This window comes from Wyeomyia smithii, chromosome 3 (genome assembly GCF_029784165.1).
Source record: "Wyeomyia smithii strain HCP4-BCI-WySm-NY-G18 chromosome 3, ASM2978416v1, whole genome shotgun sequence".
Classification (NCBI taxonomy): Eukaryota; Metazoa; Arthropoda; class Insecta; order Diptera; family Culicidae; genus Wyeomyia; species Wyeomyia smithii.
The window spans coordinates 203,864,378-203,891,877 of NC_073696.1; the positions used below are offsets into that span (position 1 = coordinate 203,864,378).

At 38.5% G+C, this 27,500-nt stretch overlaps 1 protein-coding gene across 1 annotated transcript in view; it reads left to right on the forward strand.

Moving 5' to 3' along the window:
- Positions 1-8,370: 8,370 nt before the first annotated feature.
- Positions 8,371-27,500, forward strand: part of LOC129732728 (uncharacterized) — a 30,249-nt gene continuing 11,119 nt past the window's right edge. Inside the window, exon 1 of the mRNA XM_055693860.1 lies at positions 8,371-8,874. Coding sequence (XP_055549835.1) covers positions 8,634-8,874 — 241 coding nt within the window. The 5' untranslated portion in view covers positions 8,371-8,633. The remainder of the gene's footprint in view (positions 8,875-27,500) is intronic.

Below are 27,500 nucleotides of genomic sequence, written 5' to 3' on the forward strand. Positions count from 1 at the left end.
AGAAGTTTGATATGACCGTTCATATAAAAATAAGTTATCTAGTAACAATTATCAATTATTGGGATTATTTTTTAGTTTGAATTGGTGATAAGTTTCTATGCACCAATTTCCTGCTAATACGAATTCAAGTCCATTTTTATGGTTCGCTTCTTCGTGGATTCATCCGGAAAATCTTCAGTACCGAAAAAACTTCCATCAGAATCCAGGGAATCGTTCAAGATATCTTCAAAGGTGATGCTCGAACCTCACACGGATTTCGATCATCTTGACATTTGTTGTCCGATAAACTAATCGTAGTCCCCCAGCTTACGTTTCTCCTCCAAATCCTTACCGGATGAGCTTTCATCGGTTCCGTACATTATGAGATTTTCCAACGCCTACATTTTTTAAACTGTTCTTATAGACATACACTTCCGAACTGTTAAGAATTGACGGCTTCTCACGGCAACGAATAACAACACGTCAACACGCACTATAGCATCAATATGGCAACGTGATTGACTAGCGGTTACTTTTCTCTTCGGTGTAGAACGTAACGGCAAGTCAGTCACACTTAATATTTTTATCATGAAATCAATGATTTCAGTGGTTTTTACAACGTGATTAGTGCAGGCTAGTAAGTAAACTATATTTTAGCATGAATATTGTCAAAATAATTCTTCTCACATAAGTGATAACTCAAATGAGCGGGGGCCTAGTGTGGTTGGTAACGTCTCCGCCAACCACGCTCGACGCCTGGGTTCGAATCCCACCGCCGACATAGGTGTCGATGGTTGTGAGGTGGCGTGATTCACTCACAACCAACCCAACTAGTCTAGATTCAATCCTAGCCGACACCGGGAGATTTTCTGAGGCGAAAAATCTCTGGGATCACGCCTTCCATCGCATGAGGAAGTAAAGCCGTTGGCGCCGGTCCGTTAATAAGCGGGTCGTGAGTTAGGGTCCTGGGTGTGGAGTCGCCTCCCTGGGCGTCGGTGATTGGCTACAACAGTGGCGGAACTAGACCGACGGAAAATAAGCGAGAATAAAAAAAAAAAAAAAAAATAAGTGATAACTGAGCGTGAATAAAATATCTTTCGAAGCTGTTTTCTCGATTTAATATTTTCACAGATGGGACTGATCTGCGGTTACCAGCAGCGTAAAAAACGTAAATGTTTACGTAAAAAAAACTCCCAAAATTCCCTTGCAAACGATAAGCAATATGCAACTGCTGCACACTTTACAGCCCCGCCAGGCAATCTGAAAAAAACCAACACATATTTAAAATAGATTAAATTCGGAGGGCTTTATGGTTTTCCGATTAAAACAAAAATCTGAACTGACGGTTATTACGGAAAAGTGAACTTTATTTTCTGGGTTTTAAATTAGCTTAATAAGTCATTTGAGCCATCAAATATTTTAAAACCAGTTGAGTCGTTGAAACGAAATCCTGTGCGGCGCGTCATTAACTGATATGTACTCGGCAGGGTACCCGGGTACCTTTTCAGACTTTATTGCCTTTAAAAACAAGGATAACCTGAACTCAGTCAGCTGAAACTTCTGGAGCTTCAGCTGAAATAAACCATTTTTTATCATCCGACTGTTTATAGCAAAAGGAGGGGGGGGGGTTCTTAGGGGAAGGCTTCAAATTTTTTAACCCCATGAGTACCCGGCAGGGTACCCGGAAAATGAAATGATTCTGGCTTTTTCATTTATTGACCAATTTTCGATCTTGGTCTGTCAATAGATTGGAACATCTGTCTACTTTTAGAATCCGAGACCGACATGAACCAGTGATCACATCTGACCCCGATTCCTGATCTTGAACATAGTGTCGAAGAACCAGATTCACGGAAACCATATGGGGACCAATGACTCTTTAGGTCCCGTATAATAAATATAAACAAATTTTCCAATCTTTGGCGGGTCAAGGTCGAAAATCGGTAAAGAATTGAAGAATTTCATTATGGTGGGTACCTGGGTACTGCCGAGTACTCACGTGTGTTAAAATTGCCGAGTACATAACGGTTAGTTTTCAAATCCATTTGTACTGTAGAGGACAGTTCACCAGTGCTCGAGCTATCACTACAAACAAGCAGGCGTGCTACTCTATGCGAAATTCTCAAACAATGTGGCTCTGAATAACTAGTGCGACACCTGTCGGACATATTTCGCAGAAGATAAACTTTCAGCATTCCTAGCAATCATATCCCTTATTTGCTGTTTCTGGCAGCTCGGCGCGAGACAACTGTCAACTGAGTTCGAAGGGCAAATGATGTGCGCCACCTTTGCTGCTGGCGGCAATATTCCGCATTACTGAAATACATACAAATTGACCGTATTTTCGATTCACGAAAAGAAATTTCGTGATACGTCTGTTAGTCTGTGCTGTTACCACCACAAAAGAAAGAATATTTCTCTAAGCTCGTGTCAATTTGGTCTATACCTACCACTATGGGTATGAGCAAAAGAGAAAATTCTTTAACTTTTCAATTGTAGATTTGTTTGTCCTAAGAAGGACAATGTTTGTTTAGGAACAATTACCCTCAATCATTGAACAAAAATTGAATGTCGTTTCGGTTAGTAGTTAATGAGCACTATTCCTGCTGCTTTCACAGCAGACATCATCCATTTTGTGTATTCTACAGTCGGGAACTGTCTTCTGCCTCACAAGAATTGAACCGAAAACAATCAGGCACAGTCCGATCCGGTTGTCTTTCGCTTCTCCCGCTCCCGCACCACGGTCCTCTAACAACATTGCTATTGAAATCTGACGCTCACTTTTTCAGCAGCAGCACTTTTTAAATGTCCTCCGAGAGATGATGCATATGAAGCACATACAACTATACAACTTGTTCAAGTTCTGTCATTCCCGCTTCTGCGTTTACTAAGCTGGTCGTTTTCATTGTTTTAGAGGAAAAAACGACCAACTTGGTAATCGCAGAAGCGAGAATGACAGAACTTAAAAAAGTTAGAATGATGAAACTTGGAAAAGTTATGTAGTTGTATGTGCATCATCTCTCGAAAGATATTGACCAGCTGCTGCTGATGCTTCTATTTCAGAAGCCAGATTGGAGATAAACGCGAGTCGCATGCCTGCATTGTTTTTATGTATGAAAATGAGACCATCTCTTTCACGGGAACACTTGGATGATTAATGAAACGGCTAATCATGTGGTAGCGATGAAGATGTGAGGTTTGAACCAATATTTGGTACATTTTTGTGATATCTGTGTATGGGAAGCGTGCACGTGGTTGGTTGATTGATATTAATTTCGAATTAAGTTTTTTCTTGTTAATTGTTTAATAATAACTATTATAAAATATTATGTCGTACTGTTGATGCTAATAAAAAATATTATAAAATATTTTACATCGCTATACATAATTGGAATGTTACATATAAAATGTTTTACAAGATGCGAAGAAATCTCAAAATAGACCCCTTACGGCAATACGTAGTCCTATGTCAAAAAATGCCTTAAGTTAAGACTCATTGAAGTCCAATGTTAGAAAGTTAATTTATTTTTCAAAAGCACTTAAAAAGAACCTTAAATGTATGCAGAGTTCGGAAACTTTATGCTTTGTATAACGTTTAAGGTAAAAAAATGGACTTTTTTCAGATGGTGATGAAAAAAACCTAAGACAGATGATTGAGTTGGTTAAATTTCCATTAATGGTAATTATATTATTTTATGTGCAAAAAAATTCTACGCCCTTGCGTGCGGCCTTCCAGCAGTTAACTGGAACATTCGCCATGGCGGACGAAACATGCGTGTAGGCATGTTTTCAGGATCTTTCTTCGTTTTTTCATTAATTACTCCTCCGTTTTCGCGACAAAATTGTGGGAATAGATCTTGCGCTTCAAGTTTGCCCAGAAATTCTCGATGGGACGCAGCTGGGGGACGTTGGGCGGATTCACCGACTTCGGTACTACATCGATATTCAGCCGCTCCATCTCCTCCAACGACCGCTTCGAGTAGTGGGCCGTCGCACAGTGGTCGGAAGCCGGAAAAAACCTCGATTTTTCATGTCAACTTTTCTGATGTTTTGCATTTTTCCAAAGATTCTCAAAGTGTTAATGACCTTTTTCCAAAGTTTCATGACAATCGGTTGAGATATCAATTTTTAATCGCACTTTGAATGTTGCTATATCAGGCAATTTCGATGATTTTCATGTTTGAAATCACAATTTTTAGCTCAACTTCAAACACCTGAAACTTCCTCAGTTTTGATCTAATTTTGATTCAACAAGTTTCATTTTGAAGGGAAATTTGTGTACTTTTTGGATGATTTTCAAGACTTTTCAAAAATCTAACCAATTTCTCAATAGAGGTAAAATATATTGCAGGGAAGCTAAAAAATCATGTATTTCTAATTTCATTCCTACCGTACAATCTTGTGAAACAGTTCGGAACGATCGGATAACCAACATTCAATGGGAAATTTATTGTACTTTTCAGATTTTTGGGTCCCGTTTTGCACATCGTTGCTCATAGGGAGATATTTTGAAAATGAAACTATGGAGACGTATGGTGGTCAGCTGTAAAATATTCAATTTCGTATATTTAAACAACATGATTGACTGGGAAGTATACATGAAGTTTCTTCCAGAAGTTTCGAGCATTTTCATATAAAATTGTAAACCGCTTTCAGCACTGCAAGATGTATAAAGAAAAAATAAGTTGAATTGATGAGAAAAAACATATCGTCTTTTATATTTTCAATGACGTTGAAATTAACTACGATACCATCTCATAATTTTCTTTGAAAGACATCTAACTTGTCGCAGAAAGATTTTGAATTGGTCAAACGGCCTAAAAGCTGAAAAATTGTCAAAATAAAATAAATTGAATTATGATGATTCTTGCACCACCCTAATGCAGAAAGAAGTACCCTAAGAAACAAACAAAAAAAAAAGCGATTCTAAAGATTTTCGATAAAGAACAAGTGTGGGAACCACCCGAATATTCATCTGAGCAGCTATATTCTTCCCGTCGCATTTATTTCGCTTTTCTCATCGCTCTTAAGATCCGACTACTCGACTTAATTAAGAGGTAAAATAAAACTACTTTTACTTAAAAAAAAGTTAAATTTTACAGTGAATTGAAAAAATAAGAGCAATGAGATGAATGTAGGTGTTGAGATGAATATAAGAGCAGTTCTCCTATCAAAATTTTAAGCAAGATTGAAGCAAAAACAAAAACTTGATCATGAGAAAGGTCTAAAGGTACTTTAGGTGCATAAATTGCTATTTTCGACATTTTCTGATATCAGAAATGAGTTCACCAATCCAAAATTGTAATAATATGTAATTTCCAATTATAAAAAAAAGACTTTTAGGTTTTTTCCGACTTTTGTATAGAGACCTGCCACTGTGCGTCGCCAAATCTGACCAGAACACCGTGTCTTCGCCCTTATGGTATTTCTTGATGAACGACGCAACTTCTGGCAGGCACTTCGTACTATAAATTTCTCCGTTCAGGGCCAGCCCGGAGCGAAAGAAGAGAAGCTTTAACATCCCCTTCTCGCTGATTGTCAGCCACAGCAGCACCTTCTTGGGGAACTTGGTGTGTGAATAAAACTCACCACGGAGCTCACTTTCTTTGTGGGGGAAGTGAAATACGAAGTACCCTGCCAGTCGTTGCCATCCAAGGTAAAATAGGTCTCGTCGTTCATCACCACTGCCACGTCGCGATTCGCCGGGAAAATCGACTTGACCATCTTATTCAACCGCTGTCGCTGCGTCATTGCCTGCAGCTCAGAGACCAGTGGACAGGACTGCCGCTTCCTGACGTGTATGTCCATGTTCTCCAGATACTTTTCACTGCTTTACCGCAAGCACCAACCTCCCGGTCAAGTGCACGCAGCGATTTTGCCACATTTCCATCGGTCTTCCTCTTCAGCACCCTTTGAAGCTTTTTGTCGCTCAGGGTCTTTGGCCGTCCGGAACCGGGCTTTCTTTCGATGCTCTGATCGTTGTCCAATAGTGTCAAGATGTTGTAGATGCCGGTTCGGGCATACCCGGCGTCCACAAAGTACCGCACGATGTCCGTTTTTGACGCGGCGGGGTACCGTTCTTTAAACGCGCACACCTCTGAACGGAGTAGCTTTACTTTTTTCGCCATCATAGTTAGATTTTGACTGATAGAGCTGTCAATTTTTTTTTTTGCTAACTCATGGGTTACTATGATTGATGATTCATGAGAAGTTTCATCAGTGCGATTAAAGGTGAACCAATGAAAAATCGGCAATTTTTGTCTATTTTTTTTACCGCAAACGTTATTGTATGCCCAAAAATAGCTTTAAAAAATCAAAGAGTAAAAAATATTAAAATGGCTAGAACATAAACTCACATATAAACCAATATGAACTGTAATGCTCTCGTTACATGGCACTCGCATCCATAGAAGGGAGAGATTTGCAGAAATCGGAAACGGGATTTCAAAATGGCGTTAGACACTAGTCTTATGATGCTTGACGTTATACCAGTTCCGGAAATACCAAGATTGTGGAGTATTTAAGCATTTTTCTTCTTTTTGTCCAGCTTTCTAGAAAACGGATTTTGCCATCCTGAATTAAAAAGTTGTAACGGGCATCGATATTCGGTTAATGAACGTCATTCCTTCTCAAAAAAATGCCCATACTAGAAAAAAATATTATCGGATTTCACGGATTCCCTGAAACCGGAAGTGGCCACATTGAATTTAAAATGCCGTCGGACCTCGATTTACGATTTCTAGACGTCATCCTTATTCCGGAAATACCAACAATATAAGGTTTTCGAATAGTTTCCTCAATTTCACCCAGCCTTTTTGTAGCCGGAAGTTATTATTTCGGATTCCAATTTGGCATCGAACATCGAAATGTGGTCCTTGGACGTCATCCCGATTCCGAAAATACCCATACTACGGAGGATATTTTAGATTTTTACCATTTTGTCGCCATTTTGATTTGAAAATGTCATTTACAAAAATTTGGTAATTCAATTGATCAACCCTCTGCGCAATAACAATTTCTATAATCTTTTGTTCCTGATAAAAATGAGGAAATCTGCTTTATGATTTTTCGATAACTCTAGTTTAAGTTTTTTTTTGTTTTACTGAGTATCATATTTGTGAGTTTTTTTTAATATATTTGTTTGTTGCAAATGACACAATCATTAACATCCTGATAAATTTGTATATTTTTGCTTTCTCATAAGGGTTGTTTAAGCTCCGCAAATCATTACCATTATCAGTTCAATGCGACCAATATTCCTATACACCATGTATAGTCAAAAGGATCACTCGTATCAGTTACCATTCATGGAAGTGATTTTTTTGATTACGAATAAGGTGAATGAAACTTGCTCGCACACTTATCAGCTATTTAGCCAAATAAATTATGGGAATCATACTGGCGACAGACAATACATATCGTAACTAAATTAGAATATTTTTCCAATCCATTCCATGTAGGGTAAATATACTGTTTACCTCTAATATTGGTATTCTGATAATTCAACTGTTTTGGTTTTGTTCTCTTCTCATCTTAAGTTGTGAAGAATTTCTTTCTTTGGATTTTTGTATGACTGACACTTCCGTTCAAGTAGACTTAAATGATTAATTTCAGATTGAAGCGTTAAGTCGATTTCTTTGGTATTTTCCTTAGGTTTGAGGTGGCACGTCCGTTGAAAACAAGCATTTCGTTTTCAATTCAATTTTTAATACTTTGATTACTTCTTCAATAATTACTGTCTTCAACTTCAATGAACTGCATGAATTTCACAACATTGTGTAAATGCATTGGGACCGCTGGGACCAACAACAAAACAACTAGTAATATTTTGAAATGATTTTAACTCAAAAATACTGCAGCATAGCTTTCGTGTGACAGTTTCGACATTCCGTTTAGAAAGTTAGTCATCATTCAATGCGATTTTAATCAACCGTGTTCAAAAACGGATTGATTGGGAAGTTTATAATGTTACTATTTCGGGTACATGTCGAAGAGTATTCGAAATTGAAATCATATTACCTATCGTGACTTATCCAATTTGATATATTTTTTTATGAAATTTACCAATAGAGGATCATAACAATTAACTTAAATTAATGATTTTTAAAATATTTGTGATTTTCATTAAGCACTGATGACCATTCCGAACGGTTCAATAAAATGAACACAGAATAAACTTAACTGAATGGGCACTATAATTTGCGTAACTCATGTGAGTCTCATACTGTTCCACGAGAATGGTCAAACAACCCGGTCTCATCGAAAACCACTAACTAAACATTACGTCATTTTGTTCCACACATTCGCCGTACCGCCCCAGCTGAGCAGATACTCATAGAAGCTGTAATCAGCAAAGTGCTATCATCGGTGGAGAGATAAACATGGCACAGTGACAGGCGTACGACCGGGACGCGACGTCGACCACTACAATGAAATTGTAGATTTTTCATTGTTTTTTTTTCTGTAACGTCAAGGGTAGATAAATTCCCAAACGACCGGGTCATAAAAGTGGCCGGCGTCCATTCAGTCAGTTACTCGCGCGCTATCGGTTCGGTGTGTTGGTAAGACACTGCTTAGTTTATTTCGGGTAAAGAGTGAATCGTATACAGATTCAAACTGTTAGTTTTGCATTCGGAGTACAACATCAACAAAAAATGACTTCTCAAGAGACGAATGGTGATTTAGAGTGCAAAAAGGTTGAAGTTGAGAGCGACGTTAAGCCTAAGATTCCCGCCTGGTTGGATGAAGCATTCTTCGAGGATATATTTGTAGACAAACAGCAGCTGGAGCAGGGCAAGTTTAAGGTCAAAATCAAAGCTCTCGTTCCGACAGGTGGAGCCGGCGAGAACTATACATCATTACTATACCGTGCCGATGTCGATGCAGAGTGTGAAGGTGATTTTCTATCATTATTTTTTATGCGTTACATCGCGCGCTGCTGAATTATCGTGATTTTAATAATGTTCATCCGTCATTGTCTGTCAGCGCGGCGTAGAGACACTACATTGATAAATGCACGTATACAAGTTTCAATTATTTCGTTTTTTATAATTAATATGGGAAAATATTAAAGCTCAAACGGCTTAATGTTTTATTGTGAAGCTTAACAAAAAAAAAAAAAAAAATACCCCACAGCTAGTCTCGAGATGTAACCATCGTATGTTTTATCTTAGGTTTTATGAATTTTCACATTTACTTCGAATGGTTTATTGAATTTGTTATGACGATAAATAAGCGTTGATCTCACTAGCTGCTTCAATGATCATATCATTTTCAATTAGTCTCGACCTCGGCTAAAAATTGGGTGAATTATTTGTGTAACCAATCAAGTCAATTAACAGTTATAGTCTTTCAAAATCAACATATGTTCTTTCAATTTTTGTCAGCATCTGCAATTTTAATTTCTATGCGAGTATTAGTTATTTAAATTCATGTAATCGGTTACCAAATTGGCAAAAATTATAACAATATATCTAAAGTAAAGAATTACACTGGTAAACGAAGGTTTTGCTCTAGGGCTCAAACAGGAAAACAAAAAAAAATATATAGCAAAAAAAATAACGGACTGGTTATTAATATAGACATAGTAACCATTCAAGAGAATACCAATAATTTGAAAATAAATAAAAAAAAAAACGATTTTTAAGAACATTGATCCAAGGCTCATCCAGAACGTTTCCAACCCTAAAATTATCTGGACTTGGTTAGGAATTGAACCCAGTGATGCAACATATACAGATTTGTCTGCATTTATACATATTTTTTGCGTATTTTTCATACAGATATCTGCATATACAGGTTACAGATTTTCTGGAAATAATACAGATTTATACAGATTTTTTGGTTTTCATGGGATCGTAAATTAAACTTCATGATATAGTTGAAAAAAATGATGATGATGATGATGATGATGGTCCCACCTCATACCCCTACATCGGTTTGAGCTGGACGATTTATCTATATGAGATATTTTTAAAAACATGCAATGTAACCAGTTGGCAAACAAATAACGGACTGGTTATTAATTTCAGACATAGTAACCCTTCAAATGAATACCAATAATTAAAAAAAATAAAATTTGACGGATTTCCAATCCAAGGCTCATCCAGAACGTTTCCAACCCGAAAATTATCTGGACTTGATTAGGAATTGAACCTAATGTTTAAGAGCGTGCACTAATCAGAATTGGTTCTAGATAACGATCTAGAACTACGAGAGATCCAATGATACTATAGTTCTCGTTAACGAGCTCTACAGATCACAGGCAAACTCAAGCCTTTTCAGTTTTCGCTCCAAACCCTATTTTAAATTGTGAAAACAGATGAATTGTTAAAAAGAAAGTAAAATAATTTAGAAAATATTACAAGCCAAAAAGCAATTTGTCAACCCGATATGCTTTGAAATGGAATTTCAGGGGTTTAAACCTGATGTACTCATATCAAGATTGTCTATGTCAGTCTCCGCGCGCGTGACTCAAACATGTGTAGCCGACTCTTTTTTTTTACTCTACTATTTAATATTATATAACTATATTCAAACAAAAAAATCCATCATCATCAATGAACATAATAACTTAATGTACCAAATAAATTAAAAAAAAAAATATTTCAATTTTACAATCTTCTTTATAAATTTACAAAAAATCTATGCTGTCTACAAAACAGACTTTATGTGTGAAATACAAAGCCGTTTAAACTCTGCCATTGTTGCTGCACGTTTTACTTGCCTGGGCATCGAATTGAAAAAGTTTATTCCTTTGTACAACAGAGAGTTCTGTGATCTTCCAAAAAGAAAATTTGGTGTTCTGGCATCTTCCGCGTTTCTAGTGTTGTAGTGTATGCAAATCTCTTCCTCTATCAATCCGGTCACACAAATATCGAGGCAACATATTATTAAAATTTTTATATAGAAACACCATTGTCAAAAAATATACTCTTTGCTTCACAGGAAGCCATCGCAATGCGTCCAGCATAAAACTCGAGGAAGTGTATCTATTAAATTTTAATATTAATCGCATAATTCTATTTTGTAAACGTTGCAATCTCAATATTTGCGTATTGTTTGCCAGGAATAAAATGGATGAGCAGAAATCTATATGTGGTGAAATAATTGACTTGTACAACTGAATTTTACTTCTAATAGTCAATTCATCCTTTAACCGGCACAAGACACCGTTTTTTTTGCAATTTTTTTGATGACATTATCAATGTGAGACTTAAAAGTTAATCTGTCATCAATAATTACTCCAAGATACTTTATTTCATTTACGCGATCAATCGTCTTACCATCAATTTCAATATTTACGTCTAGTCTGGAGTTGGCTGAAGAAATAATCAAGTACTTTGTCTTACAAATGTTTAACTTTAGTTGCTTAAATTTTAACCAATTCGCTAGATAATGTAAATCTTGGTTTAGAAGTGCTACAACATCAAGCGGATGCTTCGCTGCAATGAACAGAACAGTGTCATCAGCGAATAAATTAATATCACAGAACCGTAAAACTCGCTTCATGTCATTAATGTAAATAATGAATAAAATGGGCCCTAGAACACTTCCTTGCGGTACACCAAGTGTATTAGCAATGGAATCCGAATCAAAATCGTTAAAACGAGTCTTCTGAGTTCTAGCACACAAATAGCTTTCAAACCATTTGTATGCTGTCCCTACGATACAAAAGCGCTCCAATGTTTGTAACAATAAGGGCCTAGAAATTGTTTCAAAAGCGCGTTTAAGATCCAAAAACACCGCAAAAATAGTTTCTTTAGCCTCGATTTTTTCTTTCCATTTTGCTAACACCAGATTCAAAGCAGACTCACAAGAGTGACCCTCTCGATAACCTGATTGCTCTGGGATTAGCAAGTTATTACTATTTAAATAATTCATCAGCTGGCCTTTTACAACAAGTTCTAATATTTTCTCTAATGTGTGCAACATGTTAATGGGACGGAACTCTTCGGCTTTATTCGTCCCAGTAATCTTGAGGATAGGAACCACAAGAGATTCCTTCCAAACTTCAGGCACATGCCCCGTTTGTAATGATTCATTAACAAGGTCCAGCAGGTCGTGTCCAATAACATAAAAGCAATCTTGTATTACTTTTGCGTTGACATTGTTTTTTAGTTTTTTTTTTCTTTCAGCGTGTAGCGGGAATGGTAATCTAACAAATAGATAGAAGAGTTTCATATTTTAATACCAGCGTGTTTTATGAACACGTATAGCTGTGTCATGTACTGGAGATCACCGCTTCCCAGAATGTCTCTAACGGGTACGTTTGGTTGTTTTCCTCGGGCCCGAAGGGAATCTATAAGCTCAGACCTAAGACCACAGTATTCGGTACACGACCAAACAACATGCTCGATGTCATGGTAGCCATCGCCACAAACGCAGTGATTACTGTCTACAAGCCCTATACGAAAGAGATGCGTGTTTAACGTATAGTGATTGGACATAAGTCTGGACATCACGCGAATGAAGTCCCGACCTACATCCAACCCCTTGAACCATGCTTTCGTCGATACCTTAGGAAAAATGGAATGTAGCCACCGTCCCAGTTCATCTGAGTTCCATGATGATTGCCAACTGGTGAGTGTTCTCTGTCGCAAAATGCTATAAAATTCATCATAAGCAATTGGTCCTTTATAAATATCGCCATCAAGAGCACCCACCTTAGCTAAAGAGTCAGCCTTTTCATTACCCGGAATGGAACAATGAGAAGGGACCCACGCTAAGGTAACCCGGAATTTTTTATCTGTTAAAGCACTTGAAAACCACCGTATTTTCCCCAGGAAATACGGGGTGTGCTTCACAGGCATCATTGATCGCAGAGCCTCAATGGCACTGAGACTATCTGTGAAGATGAAGTAGTGGTCTATGGGTAGGGTTTCGATGATTCCAAGAGAGTACTGAATAGCAGCAAGTTCTGCGACGTACACGGAAGCAGGAGCATCGAGTTTGTAGGAGGCGGTAAAATTTTCGTGGAAAACACCGAAGCCAGTGGACTCATCTAGATTAGATCCGTCAGTGAAAAACCTTTTATCATAACTAACATGTTTAAACTTATTGGAAAAAATCTTAGGGATCTCTTGGGGTCGCAATTGATCCGGGATACCAGAAATGTCTTGTTTCATGGTGGTGTCGAAGAATATAGCATTATTAGAAGTAGCTAAAAGTGCGACATTGGAGGAATCGTATGAAGAAGGATTAATATCTTGAGCCATATAGTCAAAATATAAAGTCATAAATCTGGATTGTGATTGAAGGTCGACCAACCTCTCGAAATTTTCAATTACTAATGGGTTCATAACTGTGCATCGAATTAGCAACCGGTAAGAGAGATTCCAAAAACGATGTTTCAACGGAAGAATACCCGCTAACACTTCAAGACTCATCGTATGGGTCGACTGCATGCAACCCAAGGCAATACGCAAACAACGATATTGTATTCTCTCTAATTTTATAATGTGCGTGTTCGCGGCGGAGCGAAAGCAGAAACAGCCGTACTCAAGAACTGACAATATCGTTGTTTGGTATAACCTTAGAAGGTCTCTTGGGTGAGCACCCCACCAAGTTCCGGTAATCGTACGAAAAAAATTAATCCTCTGTTGGCATTTTTGTGTCAGATACCTAATATGACAAGCCCAGGTGCATTTGGAGTCGAACCAGACCCCGAGATATTTAGCGACTAAAACCTGAGAGATCGTTTTACCCGTTAGTAGGAGCTGCAGCTGAGCTGGGTTATGCTTCCTAGAAAAAACGACCAGCTCAGTTTTCTCCGGAGAGAATTCGATACCCAGCTTAAGAGCCCATTCAGACAAATTGTCTAAGGTATCTTGCAATGGTCCTTGCAGATCGCTAGCCTTGTCACCAGTAATGGATACAACGCTATCGTCTGCAAGTTGCCTTAGCGTGCATGGATTTGCAAGACATTCATCGATGTCATTGACGTAAAAATTATATAAGAGAGGACTTAAACATGAGCCCTGGGGGAGGCCCATGTAACTAATTCGGGAAGTTGTCGAATCGCCATGTGAGAAATACATATGCTTTTCTGACAACAAATTGAGCAAAAAGTTATTCAAATTTGGTGAAAGTCCCTGCGAATGAAGTTTCGCGCTTAAAACTTCTACAGAGACAGAGTCAAAAGCCCCCTTAATATCCATGAACGCAGAAGCCATTTGCTCTTTTCGAGCAGAGGCTAGTTGAATTTCAGTAGAAAGCAACGCTAGGCAATCGTTCGTCCCTTTGCCCCGGCGAAAGCCAAATTGAGTATCTGAAAGTAACCCGTTTGTTTCGACCCATTTGTCTAACCGTAAGAGGATCATTTTCTCCATTAATTTCCGGAGGCAAGAGAGCATCGCAATCGGCCTATATGAATTGTGATCAGAGGCAGGTTTCCCGGGTTTCCGAATAGCAATGACTTTTACCTCCCTCCAGTCATGCGGAACAATATTTAGCTCAAGAAACTTGTTGAACAAATTCAACAAGCGTCTTTTTGCAGGGTCGGGTAGATTCTTCAACAGGTTGAATTTTATTCTATCTAACCCTGGAGCCTTATTGTTGCACGACAGAAGAGCCAATGAAAATTCCAACATCGAAAATGGAGGCTCTTCCGTAGTTACTAATACCGCGTCGCGAAAGGTTTTCTGTTCCGGTACAGAGTCTGGACAGACCTTTTTGGCAAAATCGAGTATCCAGCGATCTGAATACTCCTCGCTTTCATTCGAAACGTCACGGTTCCGCATGCGCCTGGCGGTATCCCAAAGAGTGCTCATCGCTGTTTCCCTGGACAACGCGTTTACGAACCGCCGCCAGTACCCGCGTTTTTTCGCCTTTACTAAGCTCTTCATCTGCCTGCCCAGTGCCTCGTACTTTCGAAGCAGGTTGACAGTGCCGTACTCCCGGTAGTCCTTATACGCCGCGGACCTTCGCGCGTACAGCTCAGAGCACTCTTTGTCCCACCATTTGTTGGGAGGGCGCTGTCTAATCGTTACCCCGGGTATCGGTTTCGTCTGAGCTTGAGTCGCGGCGTCGATTATCAAGCCAGCTAAGAACGCGTATTCTTCCTCCGGAGGAAGTTCCTCGTGAGTCTCGATAGATTGCGCTATAATAGACTCATAACACTTCCAATCAATATTACGTGTAAGGTCGTAGGAAATATTGATTGGGTTCGGGGGAGTTGAACCATTAGCAATTGATATAACGATTGGAAGATGATCACTACCGTGGGGATCGTTGATTACTTTCCACCGGCAATCTAACGCTAGTGATGTCGAGCAAAGGGATAGGTCAAGCACGCTTTCACGTGCTGGAGGATTAGGTACACGTGTCGCTTCCCCAGTATTCAAAACTGTCATATTGAAGTCGTCGATCAAGTTACAGATTAAAGAAGATCGGTTGTCGTCGTACAGCGACCCCCATAGCGAACAGTGAGAATTAAAATCTCCCAATATCAAAAAAGGCGCGGGAAGCAACTCTGCTATATCAGTGAGATGCTTCTGTTCAATCCGCGCGGATGGAGGCATATATAACGAAACAAGGCATAGGTCTTTTCCATTCATATTCGTTTGAATGGCAACGACTTCAATATTCGAGATCGAGGGGAGGTCGATTCGGAAGAAGGAATAGCACTTTTTAATCCCTGAAAGTACCCCTCCACCGTGTGAGTCTCGATCTCGACGAATAATGTTAAAATCGTGGAAATTGAGTTGATCGTTTGAATTGAGAAAGGTTTCACAGAGCGCAAATGCGTCACAATTGTATGTATTTATTAAATGAGAAAATAGATCGAATTTGGGGATGATACTTCTGCAATTCCACTGTAATACAGTGATAAAATTCCTAACCTCTTTCGCCGTATTAGTCATCGAAAGATATGATAGCTGAAATGAGGGGCCAAGTTGCTGCTAGTTGTATCAAAAAGGTTTTCACTGTAGGAAGAAGGGCAAGAAGAATATTTTGTAGGGGATCTGGTATGTTGAATGTTTTAAATATCCAGTCCACAATATCAGAAAATTTTATGAACCCTGTTTCTATTTTATCTTCTGATCGAGAAATGGGTGCACGAGGGGTTTTTGGTGCCCCAGGAAGCGATGGTTACTCCTGGTTTGATTTAAAATTAAAGCCGGGAGGTACTTGCTTCGGTTTTTCTTCACCGCTTCCTTTTTGTGTTGGCTTATTGGTCATTCCGCTAGGGGTTATCTTGCGACCTTTGCGAGAAAGATTAGGAGAGTTGATCATTCTCCTCTTCCTAGATCCTTCTGGCATGGCATAAGAACACCCTTCGACGGGATCGTCAGATGTACCCTCATCGGTTGGCAAAAAGGAAAAGATGTTTCCTGTCGAGGGTGGCTCAGCACTCTTCAGCATTTCTGCGAAAGAGCGCTTTGATCGTTCCTTGAGGGAACGCTTTATTTTTTCCTCGCGCTGTTTGTACGCGGGACACGCCGAAAGGTCATGCCGAGTTCCCTCGCAGTAAAGACACTTTTCAGTATCCTCACTGCAAGCGGTCTCAGCATGATTGCCTCCGCACTTGCTGCAGCGTGCCTTGTTGCAGCAGTAGGTGGCTGTATGACCTAACTGCTTGCAGTTTTGGCAATGCATGACCCGCGGTACGAACAGGCGTACAGGCAGACGAACCCTGTCCAAAGAGATGTAGTTCGGCAGTGTGGATCCGGCGAATGTTACACGGAAGGAATCCGAAGGGAAGAATTTCTTCTTCCCTTCTTCGATGGATACTGAATGCAATTGCTTGACATCCAGTATCTTTACATCTTGAATCAGGGGGTTCTTGAAGCAGCCAACCCCGTGACGCAAAATGTCATCGACCGTGAGGCTTCCTTCGGTAACCACACCGTCGATCTCCACGTCCTTGGCAGGGATGTACACGCGGTACTCTCTCGTGAAGAGCTCGTAGCTAGCAATTGCGTTTGCTTGCTTCAAGCTACTCACAACAACTCGCAGTTTGTTCGGTCTAACCTTTGTAATTTCGGTTACGTCCGAGAACTGTTTTGCCATGTCCTTGCCGATTTGAATTATATTTGTAGGCTTCTTTATGGGCCTGAAGTAAACTACGAACGGACCTTTCGAAGCATCTGGGTAAGCTTTCACCCGTGTTGCCGGTACCCTTGGTATGGGGCTAGGTAGCGGGGAAGGTAGAGGGGAATTGATGGGGGAGATCTCAATCTCTTCCCCAGTTGTTTCCACATCCAGGAATAGTTGCACCTGCATGTCGTCCATTTTGCGGGAGCGTTACGCTCTACCGCACACAAACGATAAATATTCGAATGTGGGGGGGGTCAAGTAGTTGCTATTAAATTTTAAAAACAATTTTTCAAACTACAATAGATCAAAATAAAAAAAAGGCAGTAATACTAATACTAATAACAATAGTAATAATAATAATAATAAAAATAATAATAATAATAATAATAATAATAATAATAATAATAATAGTAATAATAATTATAATAATAACAATAATAATAATACTATTAATAATAATGATAAAAATTCTAAAGTGAATACTTCACCGAACGTCTAAGTCACGACCTCACGGCTGATAGTAGGATTAATCGAGCGTCTCCGCAGAACAAACAATGACGATCCAGCTTCGTGTTGTGACACAGTGGCCGTATCCTACACGCGACCTTGTAGATGCCACTTGTAGTTGACTTCCACTCGCTCGATCGTATGGTGGTCCGTGCTGCTAGCGGGGTAACAGCGGTGCGGGAGAATTATTCTTGCTGATATATCAGCTGCGTATCGGATCACTGGCGGGGTAGCCTGCCCCTACCAGTGTGCAGAAGATGTTTCTGCCGATAAACTACCGGCTATTGTTATCGCGCAGCACAAGAACTAATCGACAAAAAAACACCCGTACGATAACTCGTGTATTGTTATTTTGCAAACTCAAACGGAGATGAACAATTTGCGTCTAATCGAGACGAAAGCAAAACAACGAATGCGTTGACATTGTCGATACCAGCCGATCTTTCCAAAGAAAAACAAATATCTTTCAACTCTGCAAAAGTAATAGGATGAAAACCATCAAAGCTACAGTTATTCTTGATCGGCTGTATTATCTCGTCCGGTTCATTGACCAAATCAATGCTTTGATTGATCGGTTGAACACTATCAACGAAATGATTGTTGAATTTCTCTGCTATTACTCGCGCTGATTGTTCTCTCAAACCGTCAAATGTTATGGATTGCGGAAAACGATCTTTATTTTTCATTCATGTTTTTAATATTTTCCATAACTCTTTGCTGTTATTTTGATGTTGATCGATCTTCCTCTGTATATATTCACAACGGGCCTTTTTCAAGGCGCGTGAATATAAATTACGCGCGACAGTGTACCTATTCCAATCATTGTTATCGTTACTTCGGCAAAATTGTTTGTACTTTTTATCTCTTTCACGTTTTAAACGTAAAAGATCCAAAGAGTACCAGCTGTTCGATTTATCCGATTCAATGTATTTTTAAAAAACTAGACTACTGGTACACTCTTTCAGCGTATTGGTGAGAACAGCTGCTTTATTATTCAAATCACCAGTTATTGGGAGAAAATCCAAGCTTCTCAAAACAAGCTGAGACAATGCCTGCTTTGAATATCTATTCCAGCACCTAATTTTTACCTTTTCATTACGGTTTCGATCATTCTTTATCAAAATACAAATTGTCTCATGGTCTGAAATTTTACAATCGGCCTCTGTAACAGAATGAACGTTGTCAAAATTGGCAAACACGTGATCAATTAATGTACGCGAATGTCTGGAAATTCTCGTAAATTCTGAAACCATTTGTGTTAAATTGTAAAAGTTAGCTAACTGCTTCAATTGATTCGAATTTGGATCATTTAACCAATCAATATTGAAATCACCAGCAATGACATTTAATTTGTTTAAATCAACGAAGTTATCCCACCAGCTATCTAATATTTCTAAAAAACGCTGGTTACTTGAACTAGGGGAGTGATATAAAAGTCCGAAGTTTCCAATCGTCATGCCTCCTTCAACTGAAATTCCAAGGAACCAATTGTTTTCAACAGATTCGTTTGATAGAATGTTGAATGTTACTGATTCCTTGGCGTAAATAGCAACCCCACCAGTATGTCTGGAATGCGAAAGGCAAAAAGAGTTTCGGGTATAAATACTAACATTGGACGTTTTGTTTCCACAAGATGCCGCAAAGCAACATAATTTGAAGATAAACCAGCAATATTCAGATATAATATTTCTAACTTCCTCTCACATTGCGATTCTTTTAGCTGCTATTTACTAAAAAACATGTTGCTTTTTCTTTTTTCGAACAGTCTCCGATAAACCGGACACTGTGAACTAGAAGCTGGATGTTTACCGTCCAAATTCATTTTCAATTCTTTATTTGACTTTAAACAATTCACGCAGTTAAATTCAGTTGAAGAGCAATCAGATGTCTTGTGTTGCCCGCTACATTTGGAACATGTTTCGGGATTAACACACTCCGTGCTTTTATGGCCAAATTCTCCACATTTAAAACAACGCAAAACATTAATGGCCTCTTGTACAGGACACTTATCCCACCCAATGCTTACTTTTCCAGCACTCATCAAGGCGTTATAAGTATCCTTGTCAACTTCAACAATTACATTATATTTATTATATTTGAAGCGAGTATTTTCGTACTCCGCAATAACTTTTACTTCATTGACGTTGATGTCATTTTGACTTTTCAACAGGTCAATGAAGTCTTCAGAGGAATACCGATCACTCATCCCCACAATTTTCAACTTTGGTTTCGCAATTGTGGGAATAACAACACTATACTTTTCACCTAGATTGTTCTCTATATCTTTTTTCACAACCTCAACATTATCCCCTGTTGCACACTCAGCAATAATCGAGCCATTCTTTCCGTTCCTAAAATTGCTAATTTTGTGTATTTTTGGATCCAATTTTTCTTTCAAAAATAATCTAGTGTTTTCACTAGATTGAGAAGACTCGACTGGTTTGATCACAATTACCGGCCGAGCCTTACGGTTCTCTTTTCTTTCAATTTTTTTAAAAACGGCCCCAGTTGACAACGCTAAAACGTTCGCGTAGGTTTGTTTATTGCAACAAAAAACCTCGTCATCGCGTCTCGAATCGTCCACAATCAGTTCATCGCGTGCTAAAAACATTTTCTTACTGGGATTTGAGTCCGATTCAGAGTGAACCGTTCTCTCATTACGTGCTCTCTTTCTGTTCATTGAGGCTGCATTATTTTCCCGATCTTCAATTTCAAGATATTTTTTGAAATCATTCAGCTTACTGGCAACACTGGTTTCAATGCATACCATACTCTCACGCAGAGAGTCACTGACCGATTTCAAAATCATCTCGATACCACTTGAAATTGCCGTGTTTATCTTTGATTCAATTTTGCTTTGGTTATCGGTAAGCGACTGAGACATAGATGACAAAACACCCATAATCTTGGTCAGCTCACCACTCAAAGCATCAATGTTTCCGCCGTCATCTTGGGCTGATAGACATGATACACATTTAAACACAATATTATCATTATCATTTACGACTTTCGCTGCTATTTTAGTCAGTGGTGTGCAAACTCTATGGAATTGAGACTTGCATTTACCAACGCAAATAACAGGATCATCGCTAATGCGAATGGTATTGCCACATTTCGCACAATCCATTATCCCGATACAAACAAGCAGACGCCGCTGCAGACAAATACGCTGGTATCGTCCAGCAGCAACGGCAGAGGCTATAGGCAGCGAACAATGAAAAAAACAACAATGAAATTTCAATCAGCAGCCGTAGCGTCTATGTGATATAGACGCGGTGGTCGGCGCTGGCACAAATTAAATCAATAAAAAACAGAATAAATCAAAAGCATGCAAAGACACTTCTACTTATCCGTTAAGATATCCAATTTGGCCGTCGGATCATCTATAGCACTTTATTTCACACAAAAAAAAGCTTTTTGAATTAGACACTAGTGGTACACAAGCTACCATGTTCACCGTATCACGTATAAGTGAAAAGAAAAATTAACTCAAATGCGGTTGAGCGTGTCGGAGGTTTTATTATATTCATATGCTACGCATAAACCTGTGCATGAATGAGTCACGGGATAAATGTTAAACAAGCTATAATGCGTTATTTTTTTGAGATGGATATGTCCAGTACATATGCAGTTTTTTTTACAGATATTTTGAAATTTTACCAAGGTGACAAGATTTTTTGAGCTCCAAAATACAGATAAAAATGTGGCATCACTGATTGAACCTAACATTTAGGAGCGTTAAGTAACCAGAATTGGTTCTGCATAACGATCCAGAACTACGAGAGAGATCCTATGACACTATAATTCCCGATAACGAGCTCTACAGTCCACAGGCAAACCCAAGCCTTTTCAGTTTTTTTCTCCGAACCCTTTTTTTAAATCGTAAAAGCAGATAAATTAAGAAAATAAAGGTAACAGCATATATACTATTATAAACCAAAAGGCAACTCTCAACCCGTTATGCTTTTTGTTTCAATTTCAGGGGTTTAAACCTGATGTACTCAATATCCAGATTGTCTATGCCAGTCTACGCGCGCGTGGCTCAAACATGTGTAGCCGACTCATTTTTTTTAAACTCTAATATTAATTATTATATAACTATATTCAAACAAAAATCCATCGTCATCAATGAACATAATAACTTAATGTACCCAATAAATTAGGAGAGAATATTTAAATTTTACAATCTTCGTCATTAATTTACAAAAAATTCTATATAATCCGTCTACAAGACAGACTTTATGTGCGAAATACAGCCCCTTTTAAACTCCGCCATTGTTGCTGTACGTTTTACATGTCTTGGCATCGAATTGAAAAATTTTATTCCTTTGTACAACAGAGAGTTCTGCGATCTTAAAAAATGTGGTGTTCTAGCATCATCCGCGTTTCTAGTGTTGTACCTATGAAAATCACTTCCTCTATCAATTCGATCACACAAATAACGAGGCAGCATATTATTCAAAATTTTATATAGAAACACCATTTGTCAAATATGTTTTCGACTTGACTCTGATTTTTGCTATTTATTAAGACTATTGTCAGATAAATTATAGTAAAATATACGAATATACAAATATATACCATTGTCAAAAAATATACTCTTTGCTTCACAGAAAGCCATTGCAATGCGTCCAGCATAAAACTCGAGGAAAGTGTCTATTACATCTTAATATTGATCGCATTACTTTATTTTGTAAACGCTGCAGTCTCAACATTTGTGTATTGTTTGCAAGAAATATTATGGATGAACAAAAATCTATATATGGTGAAATGATTGACTTATAAAGACTAATTTTACTACTAACAGTCAATTCATTTTTCAAACGGCACAAAATACCGTATTTTTTCGCCATTTACTTGACGACATTATTTATGTGAGACTTAAAAGTTAATTTGTCATCAATAATAACTCCAAGATACTTTATTTCATTTACGCGATCAATCGTCTCACCATCAATTACAATGTTTACGTCTGGTCTGGAGTTGGCAGAAGAAATAATCAAGTACTGTGTTTTACTAATATTTAATTTATGCTGTTTAAAATTTTAACCAATTCGCCAGATAATGTAAATCTTGATTCAAAAGTGCAACAATATCGTTTGGATTTTTCGCTGCAATGAACAGATCAGTGTTATCGGCAAATAAATTTATATCGCAAAACCGTAAAACTCGCTTCATGTCATTAATATAAATTATGAACAAAATGGGCCCTGAAACACTTCCTTGCGGTACACCAAGTGTATTAGCAATGGAATCCGATTCAAAATCATTAAAACGAGTCTTCTGAATTCTAGCACACAAATAGCTTTCAAACCATTTATATGCTGTCCCTACGATACCAAAGCGCTTGCAACAATAAGGGCCTAGAAATTGTTTCAAAAGCGCATTTTAGATCCAAAAATACAGCAAGAATAATTTCTTTAGCCTCGAATTTTTCCTTCCATTTTGCTAACATCAGATTCAATGCAGACTCACAAGAGTGCACCTCTCGATAACCTGATTGCTCTGGAATTAGCAAATCATTACGATTTAAAGTTCTAATATTTTCTCTAATGTGTGCAACATGTTAATGGGATGAAACTCTTCGGCTTTATCCGTCCCAGTAATCTTGGAGATAGGAACCACAAGTGATTCCTTCAAAACTTCAGGCGCGTGCCCCGTTTGCAGTGATTCATTAACAAGGTCCAGCAGATCGTGTCCAATGACATGAAAGCAATCTTGTATTACTTTTGCGTTGACATTGTCGATACCAGCCGATCTCTCCAAAGAAAAACAAATATCTTTCAACTCTGCAAAAGTAATCGGATGAAAACCATCAAAGCTACAGTTATTATTGATTGGCTGTATTATCTCGTCCGGCTCATTGACCAAATCAATGCTTTGATTGATCGATTGAACAGAAGCAAAGCAAAGCCTTGGTGCTACATTTCGATTCGGAACTTGACCTTCTGATTACTATACACAGACTTCGCAGCCAACCGTTAAGTGTACAGGACAATTGCGGGGCTAGCGCTACGATCCTCCTGACACTAACAGTCTCTCCCGAGTCAAGACTCGAACCTACGATGACTGGCTTGTTAGGCCAGCATCGTACCTCGAGATCAGCTGGGGAGGCTGATCGATTGAACACTGTTTACGAAATAACTGTTAAATTTATTTACTATTACTCGCGCCGATTGTTCTTCTAAGCCATTAAATGTTATGGATTGCGGGTTACAATGTTTACTTTTCATTAGTTTCTTTAAAAATTTTTATAACTGTTTGCTGTTATTTTGATGTTGATCAATCTTCCGCTGTATATATTCACACCGGGCCTTTTTCAAGGCACGTGAATACATGTTACGCGCCGCGGTGTACCTATACCCAAGGATGGAAAAACTCGTATCGCATAACAATCATTCGGGTATCATTTCTGAACGTGCTATTTATAAGCTTTCAATCCTAGCAAACCATCGCTATTAAAATTTACACATTCTCATGCATGCAAGTGACAACTTAGAGCAAAGAAATATATGGTAGCTTTCTTTGATGATTTTGTTTCAGTATTGCCTGCTTAGGGCGGAGCGAGCAAAATATAGCGAGTGTTTCACGAAAGAATCGTAAACGATTGCACTCAAGCGATCGCAATGATTCTTTCAAATGTTGGTTGCTTATAGGCGGAATTCGGCTACTCCACGTCGTGCTTTCACCGTGATATACCACGATGATTCTTGGTGATTTCAAGTATCACATGCTAATGCACCATGCTACAATTTCCGTTAGCATTGCTTGCTCCGGTAAGCAAACAATTGAACGCAATCTAACGTTCATTTGGATTCATAATTCTGTATCACTGGCTATAATATCTCAAAAATTCTCGCGATAATGTTGAATGCAAGTGAACTTGGATACAAAAAATACTATCGTGTTTGAATCATTCAGTCTCCTTCTATGGTATTTGAAACCCTTAAGCAGGTATTAAGCGGCTATTACACGAAGCAAATATTTGCATAAAATGACAGTTATTATTTGTTTGCCCGTGTAATATCAAAATATTATTTGCGAAAAATAATTTGCTGTTGTATTTGCCAAATAAAATATTAGCAAAGGTTTGCTTCGTCTAATGTCTTTCTTTGCTAGTAAATTCACGACTGAGCGAATATTTGGTTGCATTTTTTTCTTTGGCCATACTGAAATTGAGTATGAGCAAACTACAGCAAATGAGTATCAATGTGTCAAATCAGTTTTTCACGTAGCAGACTAGCCAGTGCGTTATTTTATGATATGATGGTTGTCCGACTTTCCTAGAAAACCATTCCCCAGAAAATAAAGTGTCGAAGGATTTTCCCCAGAATGAACCATTCTCCAGAATACCAAATCCCAGAATATACTAGTTACCAGAAATCTAAACCCCTGAAAGTACTAGTTACCAGAAAACCGTTTCCCAGAATACACCAATGCCCAGAAAACTATTCTCCAGCATCACCGTAACCAGAAAAAAAAACATTAGTATTCAGTTATTATATTGTTAACATTCTAAATTATTTGACGTTTGAATTAACACTTGCGTACCAGACCCCTCCAGAGCCGAAAATATAAAAATTCTTTTACCTGCCATTCCGCAAGATCTAAACCGAATTTGATCGAACCTTTTTCAAAGGATCACAAATTTATCATAGTTTTTGGGACAGTAGGGGACATTTGTTCCGGATTTATAGAGGGGAACGGTGGAGTAAGTACCCTTCAAGAAACACAGGCTAAGTTAAAAACGGTAACGAAACCTTGCTTCCACATATCAAGCTTTAGGTTTTTGCAAAACAACACTAGTAACGATCGGTATTTCGCCACTTTGTTTTAATTCGATAGTCGGATTCCCGTGCCAGTTCTGAATTGACTGTTTACCGGTGACTGCAGCCCAAGCCGGGAAGCGTATGAACCCGGGCGCAGCGGACGAACGGGCGGCCCACACCACCACACGGCCGAACGCCCCGGAGTGCGTTGAGACAGAAGCGCCGGCAGGCCCACGGCGCGACACCCGCACGAAGCGGAAGCACGACTGCAGACCCGTGACCCGGCAGCCCCGTAGCCCGAGTCATCCCAGTCTCCAGAGCCAATCCTTATCCCGAAGTTACGGATCTAATTTGCCGACTTCCCTTACCTACATCGATCTATCGACTAGAGTCTCTAAACTTTGGAGACCTGCTGCGGATTCGGTACAAGCTGTTGAGAGTTTGCGTGCCTCAGTCTTCGATTTTCAGGGTCCAAGAAGAGAATATCGACACATTAATTTAATACTATGCTCTACTAGCTTGTCCAACCATATCTCTCTATGAAAGACTTCCATGGCTAGTATGACTGTTAAACAGAAAAGAAAACTCTTCCGATATCTCTTGTTGGCTTCTCGAAGGAAAGGATTCATGTTGCCATGATTACAAAGGCGCTACCGTTTCCGGTGTGCACGCCAATGCAAACGTATACTCAACAGGCTCCGGAATTGTAACCGGGTTCCCTTTCGCTCGTTCAATATATACTAGTGGATGTTGCATCAACCCAGGTAAACGAACGAACCTCTACAGAGGTAATTTCTGCTGGGGGGCTGCCCCCCATGTGAACTAGATTAACCGAATTAAGATAAGAAGGGGTATTTTAGATTTTTGGTCAAGGAGCCTCAGAAATCAATTCGCTACTGTGTTTTTGTGGTCGACTTGTGATGCTCATTCAGCCAAAAACGATTACTGAAATTTGTCTGATTTTATGACTATGGCCTGGTGTCAAGCGCTTACTTATTTACTCCATGAAAGAACAAATGTATTAGTTGACAATAAGTTGATTCAAATGATAGAATCGTTATACATTTCAGATATACAAAAACTCAGTTTTAACAGATTTTCCATGTTAAAAAAATAAAAATGCATATTTCTTCGTTTTTGGATAACAGTTTTCTGGAAAACGTTATTTTCTGGGAAATAGTTTTCTGGGCATTGATTCATTCCGGATAATAACTTTCTGGGGATTAGTACTTTCTGGGTAGCAGTTTTCTGGTGATTGGTACATTCTGGGATTTTGTTTTCTGGGGAAAAAGCTTCGACGTTTTATTTTCTGGGGAATAGTTTTCGAGTAATTGTTATACAATCGATATGATTGAAAAATTATTCACTTAATACGATAAATTTTGTTCACTCAACACGATAAATAGTGTTGATGTGCAAAAAAAAACTACATAATTAATAATTTTTGAGACTGTAATTTACGGGATTGTCTATGGTTTGTGTCCGTGATAGCAACGTGAAAACCTTCGTGTGTTTGTTTTGTAATTTTGAATTCACTGCTGCTATTGATTGGACTGCATTGAATCCGAAAACCTTTCCACCAATGACATAATTTTGTTTGACATCGGTTCAGTTCTTATTGTTTTATTGTCGTTTTTGTATTTTTAAAATACTAATTATAAATAATACAAATATTAAAAAAAAATACAAGTCATGTTTTTCCTTCTATCAATTTTATCTAATAAACAAAACAATTATTACACGAAATTTAAATAATTTATTTATATACGACCATATTAAAAATTAACTTCCCCTTCATGTACAAAATATTGGGATAATCCATCACGTATTTGTTTGTTAGGTAACAGATACCTACAAAAGTGCGACATACTTCGAGTGAGTAAAAACTTTTCATCATATTGTTAACTCTACGCCAATCACCATCAATGACACTTCTGTGATCGTCGTAGCGATCGACCATCGTAGGATTAAAATAAATTCTGCTTCGCATCATAAGGTACCTAGTTGTGGAGAGCGCAGCAAGTAGGGGTACTGGGGGTAAGCCCGGCACTGAGGGTAAGACCGTCACCCCTAGGATTTTACTATAAAACGCTAATTAACTGTGTTTTGGAATATGTGAAGTGTTGGTATTTAATATTTTAGACATTTTAAGACACATCGAAGCCACTGTGAAACGTCAAACGTCAAAATAATAGACAAAACATA